This window comes from Pipistrellus hanaki (assembly GCF_964339955.1).
Source record: "Pipistrellus hanaki genome assembly, chromosome: 3".
Classification (NCBI taxonomy): Eukaryota; Metazoa; Chordata; class Mammalia; order Chiroptera; family Vespertilionidae; genus Pipistrellus; species Pipistrellus hanaki.
In genome coordinates, this window is record NC_140505.1 from 36,116,422 (window position 1) to 36,130,875 (window position 14,454).

Consider the following 14,454-nt stretch of genomic DNA (forward strand, 5'->3'; position numbering starts at 1 on the left):
TGAGGGCCAGGCCCAGTGAGGCTGCCTGTGCTGTGTCCTGGGGGAGAGGCGGGGAGAGTCAGGAAGGGGGGACAGTGGCCAAGGGCTGGGGTCTCCTCGGGAGCCAGTCCATGCTTGTGGCCTGTGAGTCCTGAACAACAGGGAAGGGACACACTACTTCCTTTTTATTTTTTTTTATTTTATTTTATTGATATTTTTACAGAGAGGAAGGGAGAGGGATAGAGTTAGAAACATCAATGTAGAGAAACATCCATCAGCTGCCTCCTGCATACCCCCTACTGGGGATGTGCCTGCAACCAAGGTACATGCTCTTGACCGGAATCGAACCTGTGACCCTGAGTCTGCAGGCCAACACTCTATCCATCGAGCCAAACCAGCTAGGGCAGGACACACTACTTCTAACCAGGGTCTCCTAGCCGCTCTGTGACTGGAGAAGTTGATTCTAGAAGGTGAGTTGAGCTGCGGCTGGGACCCTCCTGAGCTCAATTTGCCCTACGAGACGATGCTCCTCACCCTGCTGGGTCGCTGGCTTCTGCAAGAATCCCCCTCCCCATTGACCCCAACTCAACATGGTGCCCTGGAAGCTCAGCGTGGCCTGAGGCCTGAGTGCTCAGGGAAGGAGGGGAGGAAGAGGAGCCTGCCCTCTGGAGTAGAGGCACTGGAAGAGCTCACTCCTCAGGCAGCGATGTCAGTGGGGGTTCGGTTCCCAGGGCAGCACCAGCCTGCACACTTGGGGTGGGGGTGGGGGGGCAGTAGGGTGGGTAAGGCAGGTCGCACTGCCGCAGGGGTGTGTGTGTGAGAGAGGGTGAGTGCATGTGTGTGTTTGTGAGAGAGAAATGGGAGGACACACAGGGGGAGCTGTGGGGGGGGGGGGCAGGCGGAAGGGAGGCAGGAGGCGGCCACCAAGGGCTGCTCTCCAGGCTAATGCTCTAGGGCTTGGGAAGGACTGCGGTTAGAATCTGAGCAGTGATTTCAGATGTGAGGGTAGTGATCGCCGTTGAGTGGAGGGGGTGGGGGGCCAAGGAGAGCTTCTGGGGGGCTGATGAGGTAAGTGTCCGAATCCGGGTGCTTAATCACAGGGCCTGGTCACTGTGTGGAAATCACCAAGCTGTACTTGTACGACTCGCGTACATGTATGCGTGTATGTGTTGGATTTTAAAATGGCTGCAAGTTCTTTTAGGTTCCTCCTATCGAGAGGGGGCAGCTCCGTCCCCTTGTCCCGATTCTGGGCGGGCTGGTGACTGGCTTGTAGCCCACAGAGGTGGTGGGAGAGAGGGTGCAGGTGAGGTCAGGGGAGGCGGGGCAGTGGCCCATGGAAAATGTGAGGCTCTGTGAGGCCACCAGATCAGGGGACAAAGGCCGTTGAACAAGAGGGTTTGTCTTAGAGATTCCAAGAAGAAGGGGCACGCCACATCACAGGGGGCCCCACAGGAAGCTCTGGGTCAGCCAGGAGGCAGAGGGAGAGGGGCGGAAGCGAGGGCGAGGGCCTTTATTGTGGTTTCTGTGGAAAGGCACCGGCAAGGCGGGGCAGGCAGGTGTGGGGTTGGCTAGTTTGAGAATGTCGTAGGCTCTGGGACACACAGGCTGCTCCTGGTCTTCGGGCACCGTGGCCCTGGGTGGTTAGGATGGGGGGTCGGGAGGGCAGAGATAGTGACCCAGAGTGTAAGAGTCCAACGAAGAGCTGGCTGAGGTATGGCTCTGGACCGGTTCTTCTGCATTTGGAAGACACCCTCAAGGAACTGGCTCACCCAGGAAGGGGCAGTCCCTGCAAGGCAGCCAGCGGTCCCTCCATCAGAACACAGGATGTGGTTAGTACATGGAGCGTCTGCCGGGCTGCTGGGATGCTTTTTTATTTTATTTTATTTTTTTTAATATATTTTATTGATTTTTTTACAGAGAGGAAAGGAGAGGGATGAAGTGCTAGAAACATCGATGAGAGAGAATCATCCATCAACTGCCTCTTGCACACCTCCTACTGGGGATGTGCCCGCAACCCAAGTACATGCCCTTGACTAGGATCGAACCCGAGACCCTTCGGTCCTCAAGCTGACACTCTATCCACTGAGCCAAACCGGTTTCTGCTGGGATGCTTTCTTTTGGAGCCCCACGCTGCTGTGTGAGAATCTAATTCCCTCCAGGCTGCCATGCTGAGAGGAAGCCGGGCACAGGGGCCTTCAGTGACAGCCCCAGTTGAGGCTCCAGGCAGAAGCCAGCATTACCTGCTGCCCACTGAGTGAAGTCCCCTCTAGGTGGCCCCAGCCTCTGCCCTTGACTCTTCCCAGCTGAGCGTCCCCATAGTGAGGAGCAGAGAAAAGCCATTCTCACTGTGTCCTGACCAACATCTGCTGTGAACATAAAAAGTGTGTTTTAAGCCGCTACATTTCAGGGGTGATTTGTTACGCAGCCATAGGAGCTGGAACGGTGCGTTACACTTCAACAAAGAGTTTACTTAAAATGATGTGTTTTTGTGTGCGCATGTTGCCTTGGCCAAACTATTAATTACTGCACCCCACAGATTCAGTGTCCCAGTTTACTTATTTTTGTCTCTCCCCTAGGACCTCTCTGACATGGCTTCCAGCACCGCCACCCCGAGCAGCATCTCCCACAATGCCAGCGTCTGCCCTCCTCACCACCCACCCCGGGTGGCCAGCGTGATGCTCTGTCTGTTCTACACGGCCCTCCTGGTCTTCAGCGCCCTGGGGAACACCCTGGCCCTCTTCCTGGCCTGCCAAAGGGGCAAGAAGAGCAACTCAACCAACATCTACCTGGTCCACCTGGCGGTGTCCGACCTCCTGTTCACCCTGGCCCTGCCTGGGAAGATCGCCTACTACGCGCTGGACTTTAGCTGGCCCTTTGGGGAGGGGCTCTGCAGGCTGACGGCGTTCATGTTCTACTTGAACACCTACGGGGGCGTCTACCTCATGACGTGCGTGAGCGTGGACCGCTACCTGGCCGTGGTCCGCGCCCACCAGTGCCCCCGGCTCCGCCGCGCCGGCCGGGCGAGGCCGGTCTGCGTGGCCGTCTGGGCCCTGGCGGTCCTGCAGACGGCGCCCCTGCTCCTGATGACCATGAGCATCCCGGTGGCAGGCAGGGTCACCTGCATGGAGTACGACAGTGTCGAGAAGGTCTTCCGGCTGTCCCCCATCATCCTGGGGGCTTGCGTCGTGGGCTTCTGGGCGCCGGCGGGGGTCATGCTGTTTTGCTACATGAAGATCACCCTGAAACTGTGCCGGATGGCCCGGGACAACCCTCTGACCAGCGAGCGAGGGCACCACCGGCGGGCCTGCCTGCTCACGCTGGTAGTGCTGGTGGCCGTGGTGCTGTGCTTCAGCCCCTACCACCTCAACATCACCCAGTTCATGGTGAGGCAGATGCTCTACCTGCCATCCTGTCCCGAGCAGAGGGCCTTCCGGGTGTCCCTGCAGCTCACCGTGTCCCTCATGAACACCAACTGTGCCATCGACCCCCTCATCTACTTCTTCGCATCCACACGCTACCGGGAATGGCTCCTCGGCGTCTTAAAACTCAGGGCGTCAGCCTCCTCCTCCTCTTCTTCCCCAAAGAGAACTTCCTCAGAAACACAAAGTACCACCAGGCTGGAGGCCCTGCCCTCAGAGGAGAATAAAGTCTAATGGCTTTAAAACCGCACCCGGGGAGAGGCTCGGGGTGGGGGGCCTGACGTGTATGTAATGTGTGTGTGGGGGGTAGGGGGGAGGGTCCCTCGTGAACATGACCTGTGCCAATGACCCCTCATTTACCTCTTTGCATCTACACGTTACGGGGAATGGCTCCTCGGCATTGTAAAACTCAGGGAGCGTTCTTTAAGGTAAAAGAATATAGCCCTGGCTGTTTTGGCTCAGCAGTTGGAGTGTTTGCCTGTGGACTGAAGGGGACTGTTGGAAACGCACGTTCCTGGCTGACACTCCAGACCTTGTGAAGCACCGGGCCTGGGGGTAGGCCCAGCGTGGGGTTCGACAAGGTTCTGGGGTGATCTGGCCGCATGCTCCCGTGTGAGCCACTGGCCCTCCTTGGATGCCCGCGCCAGCGTCGGAGCTCTTGCCCATGGTATACGTCTGCAAGGGTTGTTGTGAGGAAGAACCATAAACTGTGTGGCTTAAAATAACAAAAAACGGATTCTCTCACAGTTCCAGAGGCTGAGGGTCCAACATCAACGTGTGAGCAGGGCTGGCTCCCTCAGAGGCCGTGAGGGGGAGTTTGCCCCAGGCCTCTCCCAGCGTCTGGCGCTTTGTGGCAGTCCTTAGAGTTCCTTAGCTCCTGGGTGCATCACTGGCTCTGTGTTCTCTGTGTCTCCTCCACACGGCGTTTCTGACGTTCTACAAGGACGCCAGCCATCTTGGATAGGTCCACCCTAATGCCCTCATCTTAACTTCATTAAACTTCTTTATACCTGAAAGACCCGAGTTCCACTTCAGGGTGTATGTGCAGGCCCTGGGGTTAGGGCTTCATCCTACATTTTGGGAGGACAAAATTCAACCAATAGCACCGGGCCCGTTTCTGAGCAGCCCTCCTTCCAGACACTCTTCCTGGAGTCTCAGCCTAGCCCTGACCTCCCAGCCCCAGCCCCCACCTCCTGCCTCAGACCCTCTCCCCCATCCCCTCCCTCCCCCCCAGAAGGCAAGGCTTGGGAGAGGGAGTGACAGGGGTCTGTGTTCAACACTAGTTGGTTAAAAAAATTTTAAAAAAAGTTTAAATGTCATGGTTGTTTTTCAGATCCTTTCAAAATAGCCCCATGCCACCACGGAGGCACCTCCCTCTCCCGGTAGGACTCCGTCCAGAGGGAAGTCCAAGGCCCTGGACAGCCCTGTGGTCAGGACTCTGCACCGAGGGCTCCCAGGCCCACCTGGGGGTGGACAGAGGCTGCCCCACCAGAGGAGGAGTACAGGGGATCCTGTCATGGGGTGGAGGGTCTCATGATGGGTTCTAAGAATCTTGATCACTTGACCTTTGAAGGGGGAAGAACAGAGAGTTTCGTAAGCCACGTTCGTAGATACCCGAATGTTCCTACGGTGCTCGGCTTTCTCCAGAAAGCGCACTTCCACCCAGAGTCACCACTCCTCCTGCAGCACCACGCGCCACAGGCTAACCGCGGCCCCGCTTTCTCTGCCGTTTTCTTCCTCACTTCACCCGGGACTGGCTGTGCAGACAGAGCTGAGAAGTTCCCCTGGACTCGGCCTGGGGTGCCGGGGTCAGACCGCACGTGGGCAGCCCGGCTCTCTCGTGGCTCAGGTGCCCTCCCTGCTTCTTCCTGGCTGAAACCTTTTCCTGACGCCAACAGTCCTGCCCGCCCAGGGCTCAGGCACTGTGATCCCAAGAACCCCGGCCTGCGTAGGCCCTGTCGCCTCCAGCAGCTCTGCCATGGCGCAGGCAGCGGAGCTGGCTTGTAGAGGGCCACCTGAGAAGGCACATGGACATCCTTTAAATTGTCAACTGAGCCCAAGGCACTGGCAGAGTCCGCGTCCCCAAGAGGGTGGGGTTGGGGTGGGGTGGGGTGGGGGTGGGGGTGTTATTCAGTTTCTGACTTACCTTTGTCCAGGTGTCAGCAGGGGCGGGTCCAGATATGTAAATCCAGTAATGCTAGGGCCTAGTTAAGAATGCAAATAAGATGGCAAGAAACATTCAAGGTGATGAATAGCAAGAACCTACAGCCAAATATAATCTACCCAGCAAAGCTATCACTCAGAATCAAAGGACAGATAAAGAGCTTCACAAATAAAAAAAAGCTAAAGGAGCTCATCACCACCAAATCAGAATTATATGAATTGCTGAAGGGGGTTATTTAGGAAGAGGAAGAAGATAAAGATAAAAATTATGATCAACAAATACGTAACTATCAACAAGTGAATCTAAAAACCAAGGGAATTAAAAAATCTGATGAACAATATTAACTGGTGAATATAATAGAATCAGAGGTATGGAAGGGGACTGGACTGACGATTCTCAGGGAAAAGGGGAGAGGGGGTGTGGGAAGAGACTGAACAAAAACTGTGCACCTATGGATGAGGACAATGGGGGATAGGGAAAGGACAGAGGGTGGGGTGGGAACCTGGTGGAGGGGAGTAATTGAGGGGGGGAAGAGGATCACATTTGTAATAATCTGAACAATAAAGATTTATTTAAAAAAAAAAAGAATGCAAATAAGCTCCTTTGACCCTATAAGTAAACCTGCTGTGTGGCTCGGGCGCTTACTGCCTCTCCATCAGAGAGATGGCGCCCACCTAGCGCCCAGCTTGATGAATCTATTTCTGCCTCTTGGTCTTTTCTTTCTTTCTTTAATTTCTTAATCCCCAGCTCCTCCACTCAGGAACCTGTCGTTTTCTGTGATGGACACGGAGAACAGAGAAACTGGCCCCCCCCCCCCCGCCCCCCCCCCCCCCCCCCAGTAGCTAAAGCCTGATACCTCTGTTCCCTTCGGCAGGTTGTGCATGGGGTGCAATGCGCTGAGGTGAGCACACTGCAGAAATGTGATCAACACTCACCAGCTCAATTCATAGCGTGAAGGGCTGCTGCCCCTAAAACCGGGAGGCTCAGAGGCACAGAGTTGTCTCACACACAGTGCCCCCCCCCCCCCCCCCAGGGTTGCCTCAGCCACCGGCACCCTTTCTGCCCCAGCATCGTCACCATGGGGAGTGGTGTGTCCCTTTGTCAGCTGTAGTTCCTTAATTCCACCCCCAAGGGAATTGTTAGGGGATGCGTTGTGTCTCCCCAAAGTTCATATGATCCTAACCTGAGTGCCTCCGAATGGGACTGTAGAGCAATGGTTCTCAACCTTTTTAATGCCGAGACCCACCGGTTGAGAACCGCTGCGGTAGAGCCTAAGTCACATGTGTCAAACACAAGGCCCGCGGGCCAAATCCAGCCCGCCAGGCCTTGCAATGTGGCCCGCACCGCGCTGTCATCACTGCACTCTGCTGTCAGTTTATGACATTGTCAGATTATGACTGTTCAGTAAACCATTCGGCCCGCGATTTAGGCTGGATTTTAGATTTTGGCCCCTTCTCTGATTGAGTTCGACACCCCTAGCCTAAGTGGTCGGCAAGCCGCGGCTCTTGAGCCACATGTGGCTCTTTGGCCCCTGGAGTGTGGCTCTTCCACAAAATACCACGTGCGGGCGCTCACAGACAGTACGATTGAAACTTCATGGTCTGTGGGCAGAAGCTGGTTTTCGGCTCTCGAAAGAAATTTCATTCATTGTACTGTTGATATTTGGCTCTGTTGACTAATGAGTTTGCCGACCGCTGGCCTAAGTCCATCGGAAAACACAGATATTTATAGTATGATTCATTAACAGTTAGCAAAATTACAGTTCGAAGTAGCAACAAAAATAATTTTATGGTTGGGGGTCACCACAACATGAGGAACTGTATTAAAGGGCCGCGGCATTAGAAAGGTTGAGAACCACTGCTGTAGAGGGTCTTTAAAAGGAGGTCCTTAGGGTGGGACTGGTATCCAGCCTCCAGCACTGCGAGGAAATAAACTTCTGTTGATTAAGTCCCCCCATCTATGGGATTTAGTGATGGCAGCCCCCCGCCAACTAGCACAGTATTCTTACTCTCTCTCCCCCAATTGGGTAAAATAAATGGATCCTGCTTTCAAACAAATCTCCTTTGAAACATCACACTTCCCACAATCCGCTGAGAGAATGACAGAAGCCCAGATGGAGTGAATGTTGTCCTTCCCCCTTGTTTTCGTAGGCACCGCTGGAGTGAGCGTGGGGGGAGCCTGGAGGCGGTGAGGTCGCCTCAGTCAGGGATCACCCCAGGAAGGCTGAGCGGTGGCTGGGGCTGGCAGGGCCTGCGTGTTCCCGCCGTGTCACCGCGTCACTGTGCACTCAATACCGTTCTGCCCTGCCTTTCCCCCGGGGCCAAGGTGATGACAGATTCGGGGAGCAGCTCTCAGGCCCAGACCGCCCGTCTCACGGCCTGAAGAGGATTTTCCCCAGCCTGTTAGGTACTTCTGCAGAAGTCTGCTAATCTTATCTCTAGTCTCTCCACAAGCTCATCACAGAGTTCTGCTTATGACGGAGAAGACCAGCGATAAACACCGGGCTTTCCGTGGCCTCCCTGAGGTCCCCTGCTCAGGCACAGCTGTGACTCCGGCCACTTGCAGCCCATTCTGGTGAACGCAGCTGAGACGGGGAAGGAGGTGAGAGATCAAGTACTGGAAGCACCTCCCCGGGAGGCTGGAGAGCTGCCTCTCTCCTCAGTTCTACAAAGTAAGCCTAGCACGGCAGAATGGGGCAACAGGGACTCCCTCATAGCACGTGGGCTCCAGGCCTGAGGCGAGGGGTGGGGGGTTGGGGAAGTGGGCGGGGGAGGGTGGGTGGTATTGGCCGAGGTGAATCACTGGTGGTTCCAGACCCTTCTGAGAGTTGTGATTTTTTCGTGTGAGACCAGTTAATGAGCCTGGTTTTCCATGAGTTCATGGGCCTCCCCACTATCTGTCCTGTATCTTTACCAGCTTTCTCTTCATGCTCGGTGTGGGTGGCCTAACTTCGCTCTCCTGTTTTGCCTCTGGTTGGGGTTCACGCTCCCATCTAGTAAAACACCATGTTGGAGGCAGAAACCCGAAAAGAGAGGGGAAGGCCCTAGTTGGTTTGGCTCAGTGGCTAGAGCAGTGTTTCCCAACCTTCTCTCATGATGAGAATCACCTGGTGGAGTTGTTAAAACACAGATTCCTGAATCCCAACTAAGAAGTGCTAAACTAGAATTTTTGGGAACATATAGGTAAAATTGTATACTTAACTAGTGCTCTAAGACAGATGTTATATACAGAGCACTAAGTTAGGTATGCAATTTTACCTATATGTTCCCAAAAATTCTAGTTTAGCACTTCTTAGTTGGGATTCAGGAATCTGTGTTTTAACAACTCCACCAGGTGATTCTCATCATGAGAGAAGGTTGGGAAACACTGGGCTAGAGCATGGACCTGTGGACTGAAGGGTCGAGGGTTTTATTTCAGTTAAAGGAATGTACCTCGGTTGCAGGCTTAAGTGTATATGGGAGGTAACCAATCAATGTATCTCTCTCACATCAATGTTTCTCTCTGTCTCTCCTCCTCCCTTTCACTCTCTTTAAAAATCAATGTAAAAATATATCCCTAGGTGAGAATTAGAAATAAATAAATAAATAAATAAATAAATAAATAAATAAGAGAAGGGAAGGAAAAAAAGTGTTATGGGGTCGAAACTTGGAGTCAGAATAAGACCACTGGAGGCTTCTGATTGATTAAAAAAAGCAGGCAAGGATTTATTGAACTAGCCAGGATGGCCGCGAGAGCACAAACATGCAGGTGGAGTCCACATGACCGCACTGTTCCGGGTGTAGGCATCCTTTTAAGGGTCTAAACCACAAAAATTTTCCTTTGTTCTGATTTCTAAATTCTAAATGCTGGGAACAGCCCACAGGGTTGTTCCCAGTCACATCCTGCTGGACTTTGAAATGTGGCCCTATCTTGTGATAGCAGATAGTACAGAAGCAGAGCTGAGCGGTTAATCTCTAAAGGTTATCTACAGTTTCTACTCCTGAAGCTACTGAGTCAGTGGGAATCAATTTCCTGTGGTCCTGGTCCACAGGCACAGGAAAATTGCCTTAGTCTCCAGATCTCAATCTGGAAGCTGAGGTAATTACCTTATTTTTAAGCAAGTGCAGAAGCCAGAATAGCAGGGTTAAAATTCAAACAGCAGCTTTTACCTAAGTATGGTTGCTACCATACTTCAAAAGGAGTCAGACCAGGGAGAGCAAGATGAGGAATACTGACTCAGGGGCTCCCAGTCAACTGTCTGTCCACCTTGTCCTTCCTTTAAAAAATTTTTCATGTCCTTCCTTTAAAAAATTTTTCACCCAAGGGTATGATTATATTGATTTTTTTTTTTTTTTTTTTTTTTTAGAAAGAGAGGGAGGGAGAGAGAGAAGGGGAGAGAGAGAGAGAGAGAGAGAGAGAGAGAGAGAGAGAGAGAGAGAGAGAGAGAGAGAGAGAGAGGAACATGGGTATGAGAAACAGATTGGTTGCCTGCCATAGGCACCCCAACCTCGGATGGAGCCACAATCTAGGTATGTGCCCTGACTGGGAATCGAACCCACAACCTTTTTGGTGTCCGTCACAATGCTCCAATTCACCGAGCCACCAGGGATGTCCTTCCTGATGCTCCCTGTGTGAGGCAGGGGTGCTGGGAGCTGGGAGGAGGCTTGGTTCCTGGGGAGCTGAGCAAGAACCACTGTCCTGAGATCCTGGGACCAGAGCCAGTGACGTGTTGTTCCTCATTTGTTCCCGCCCAGGGAGGTTAGGGGCCTCTCTAGGACGTGGGCTAAGTCAGGGGCAGAGGCCCCCAGACGTTCTTCATGCTGCCCTTGGGAGACCCCTTGGCGGGCCTCCCACACTGAGACTCCACGGGGTGACGACTGTAGTTAGGACAGCACTTCAATGAGCGGCTCTGCTCAGCCGGCTCAGGGCACCCACGGGTCCCAGGTCAGCCGGCCTGCAAGCAGCTGCTGGCGGCTCCCTGCCCGCCCCATCCTTCCGTCCCCACCAGGAAGTGCTGGCTCACCCACAGACAGCTGTGTTTGTTTGCTCCCAAAGTTTCCCTGCCAGTGTCCAGATTAAGCAATTTAACCATGTGTTATGTAAACTGACAAAGCATACATTTAGTTCAATAAAGGTGAATTGCTAACAAAAGCGAACGTGCTGTTAAGATGGGTGTGAATGTCATGGTTACAAGACATTGAGGAAACACATAAAAATCCAGGATGGCATGTGTTCTTGATTACTCCGTTCTCAGCTAGCCTTAATAAAGAAATCCAAACCGGAAGTCATAATAAGGGTGTGGATGATGAAAGACACAAAATTCTAATCAGGACAACTACGATTTTTTTTTAAGAAGACCTTGGCTACAGTGATACCAGCAGATTGGTGAATCACATTGTCATGTTTTAACTTCAAATATTTAGTGGACTTAATAACATATTAACTTTTAATGTAGTTGATAATAGTTAACAATATATTGACTAATTATATTCTGCCAGTTTTTAATATGAATTGACTAGTAACCAGTCCCCAACCTAGGAAGAGAGGCTTCTGGCCTGGGCCATTTGTAGCAAAGATCGTGGCCATTCCCAGAGGCATGGATCAGATTTTGTTAGTATTATGTACCCATTCCCTCCCCAACCACTCAGCCACTCTCTCACCCACTCATTCACCCACATACTCACTCCCCCACTCCCTCCCCCACTCCCTCCCCCACTCATCCACCCACTCCCTCACCCACTTACTCCCCCATTCACTCACTCCCTTATCCACCCACTCCCCCACTCCCTCACCCACTCATCCACCCACTCACCCACCCACTCCCTCACCCACTCATCCACCCACTCCCTCACCCACTCATCCACCCACTCACCCACCCACTCCCTCACCCACTCACTCACCCACCCACTCCCTCACTCACCCATTCACTTACTCTCTCTTCAGCCGCAGGAATCGTACAAGAGGGAAGCTGGGGTGGAGTTGGTGGTGTAACACTTGCCCACAGGGGCCCGTGATGTGTACGGAGGCAGCCAGCAGAGAATCACTGGCATTGGCCGAATTGCTGCTTACCTGTCAGGTTCACCATGAGCATCGCTCAGCTCGGTTCTGGAGGGTCCCTGGGGCTGGTCCCTGAAATGCTACCTCCTACCCATCAGGCGCTGGCCCCAGGGACCAGTCTCTCCTTTAGCCCCAGCCCATCTGTACCCTGCACCCACCTTAGGCGGTTCTTGACCCCCTCGTGGCTAAGCTGGCAGCATCAGACATCGGGACTGAAGTGGATTAATTCCCACCCAAATCACAAACCGGGCAAGACAGCACTGTCCAGGGGCGGCCCAGGTCGGCTGCTCTTTGGGCAAGAAAACGCCTCATCCATGGTGCATCCTAAGCAATGCCGTGCTCTCCGCAGGCCCAGCAGGGCTCCGCCAAAAGTGTCTTCCCTGTGGAAGGAGGGGAGTGGGGTGAGAAGTTCCCCAAGGCATGTCTACCCTTGATGCCAGCACCCCTGGGCTGCAGTCACATTCGGCTGGCCTGGGGCGTGGGGTGCTCCCCACACAGGGTGCACAAGGGCACTCCGGGCTGACCCTCCAGAAGCCATCAGCGAGCCCTTCAGAGGCGAGGCAAGATTTCTTTGAAAGGTTTCAAAACTTTTTATTTAATATCTCTGTAAGATATTAAAAACAACAGTAAAACAGACACTCAATACGCCCATGCCCTCCCCCACCCTATTCACTTCCTTCTTCTGCCCCAAAGCAATGTTATCCCCACACTTGTGTTTATCGCTTTGGAGTGGGTTTGAGCTCTCAATTTAGAGACTTCGTCAATATTCTGAAATGGCCCCTTACACCGGCAATCAGCAAGAAGGCTGGGCGGGGGCGGGGCTTGGCCTTCCCTCCGTTCTGCTCACATCTCAGGCGGAGGGTCCGCTGCTCCGCAGAGGTGGCTGGCTCTCCCCAAGATGTGCCTGACGCACTCTGTTACTGAAACAAAGTGCGTGCACATCCCCCCACTTACACAGGTCCCTCCGGCCACAGCAGCTGCTGGCATCACCTTCCTCTGTGCAGGTCTACCTACCACACGGCCCTGCCAGCTGAGGCCACACGTACCCGGGCACCTGCTCTCTCCGAGGGGCAGGCTCAGCCCGGTTTACAGACCTCTGTGACCCTGGCACCTTTGTGCACAGGAGAGGCTGGGGTCAGTCACAGGTCACAGAAATAAGGGGGTAACAACATCTGCACGGATATGCTAGGCTGAGCCGTTCTCAGATACAATGCAGGACTGCTGCGGTACTTCGTTATGTAATCTTATAAGGTAAAACTCCATGCACAAAACTGCCAAGTCAGCAGAAGAGCAAAACTGGCTCTGAAAAGAAATGAAATGGCAGTCTTAAGACAGAAAAGTCAGCTACCTGGGCATCTGGACTGGGTTTCCCCCAGGGGCGACGGGGGGGACACTTCTCTGAGGTGGGTAGAGGCACCAGAAGAGACCAAGTGATGCCAGGAGGTGGGACCCGCTTTCCCCGAGATCCCAGCTCTACTAGAGGCCCCAGCAGGTAGCTCTGGGGCTCTCCATCAGATACTACTGTACCCAGCGGGCTCACACATCACACCATGTGGTCAAATGTTCTTACACACAGACTGCAGTTTCAGAACTCAAGTTTTAGTCTGAGCCAGAAAGCTGATTTTGGCATTTTTGGTCCCTCCCCTGATATGACTAGGGCAGTGGTCGGCAAACTCATTAGTCAACAGAGCCAAATATCAACAGTACAACGACTGAGATTTCTTTTGAGAGCCAACTTTTTAAACTTAAACTTATATAGGTAAGTACATTGTTATTAACTTAATTAGGGTACTCCTAAGCTGGCCTTTGCTAAAAACTCAAGGGGCCAAAGAGCCGTGTGGCTCGCAAGCAGAAGTTTGCCGACCACTGGACTAGGGGACTTTGAAGAAAATAACCATCTGGTTCTCACACATTAAGTATCACTTATGCTGCCTGATTAAAAGAAAACACTTAGCCGAAACTGGTTTGGCTCAGTGGACAGAGCGTCGGCCTGTGGACTGAAAGGTCCCAGGTTCGATTCTGGTCAAGGGCATGTACCTGGGTTGCGGGCACATCCCCAGTAGGGGGTGTGCAAGAAGCAGATGATTCTCTCTCATCGATGTTTCTAACTCTCTATCCCTATCTCTTCCTCTCTGTAAAAAATCAATAAAATATATTTAAAAAAATAAAAAAATAAAACACTTAAGTTTGTACATTTTCATTTCCATTCAGAACAACCGCTGTAGAAACATAAACCCAGAGATTCAGAAAACATTCTAAGGGACACTGGAATGTGTTCACAATTTTGTGTCCATTTCCCTAAATTTTTTTCCTTTCTAACCCCAAACTCAGTCTGGGTTTATGACTCAGGACTTCGGAGTCAGGCTTTCCTCTATTTGGGGAGGTGGGGTGTCACTACAGACAATGTTTTCCTTCTTCCTCTTTCTATTTCACAATTTGGAATCTGCTCACTTGAAAATTAGGCCCAACCTGTTACCATTTGCACAGAATCAGAAGCCGAAAGGCTCTTTCCTAGACTTTGGGACACCAGACTAAACGGCTGCCGATGCACCCCTCTGGCATGCATCACTAGGCGTGAAATGCAAGGGTTTCCTGCAGGGGTCTTCAAACTACGGCCCGCGGGCCACATGTGGCCCGCAGAGGAGTCTGATCCGGCCCGCCAGGTTTTTTGGGCAGTGAGCGCAGCCGAGGTGTTACAGTAGGAATTAGTAGTTCATATAGTCCGGCCCTCCAGCTCTCTGAGGGACCGTGATCTGGCCCCCACTTTAAAACGTTTGAGGACCCCTGCTTTAGGGGTCCCATCAGCCTGAAAGGTTTCTGGGTGTCTTGACAAGAGGCGTGGGTGTTCTTGGACAT

The 14,454-nt window shown here is 52.8% G+C and overlaps 1 protein-coding gene across 1 annotated transcript; it reads left to right on the top strand.

Moving 5' to 3' along the window:
* Positions 1-333: 333 nt before the first annotated feature.
* On the top strand, positions 334-3,632 carry LOC311620706 (G-protein coupled receptor 183-like; the record flags this gene model as incomplete). Its single annotated transcript, XM_084880287.1, has 2 exons — positions 334-449; positions 2,556-3,632. The coding sequence occupies exon 2, from the start codon at positions 2,568-2,570 to the stop codon at positions 3,630-3,632; it is 1,065 nt and encodes a 354-aa protein (XP_084736413.1). The 5' UTR covers positions 334-449; positions 2,556-2,567.
* Between the last annotated feature and the right edge of the window lie 10,822 nt (positions 3,633-14,454).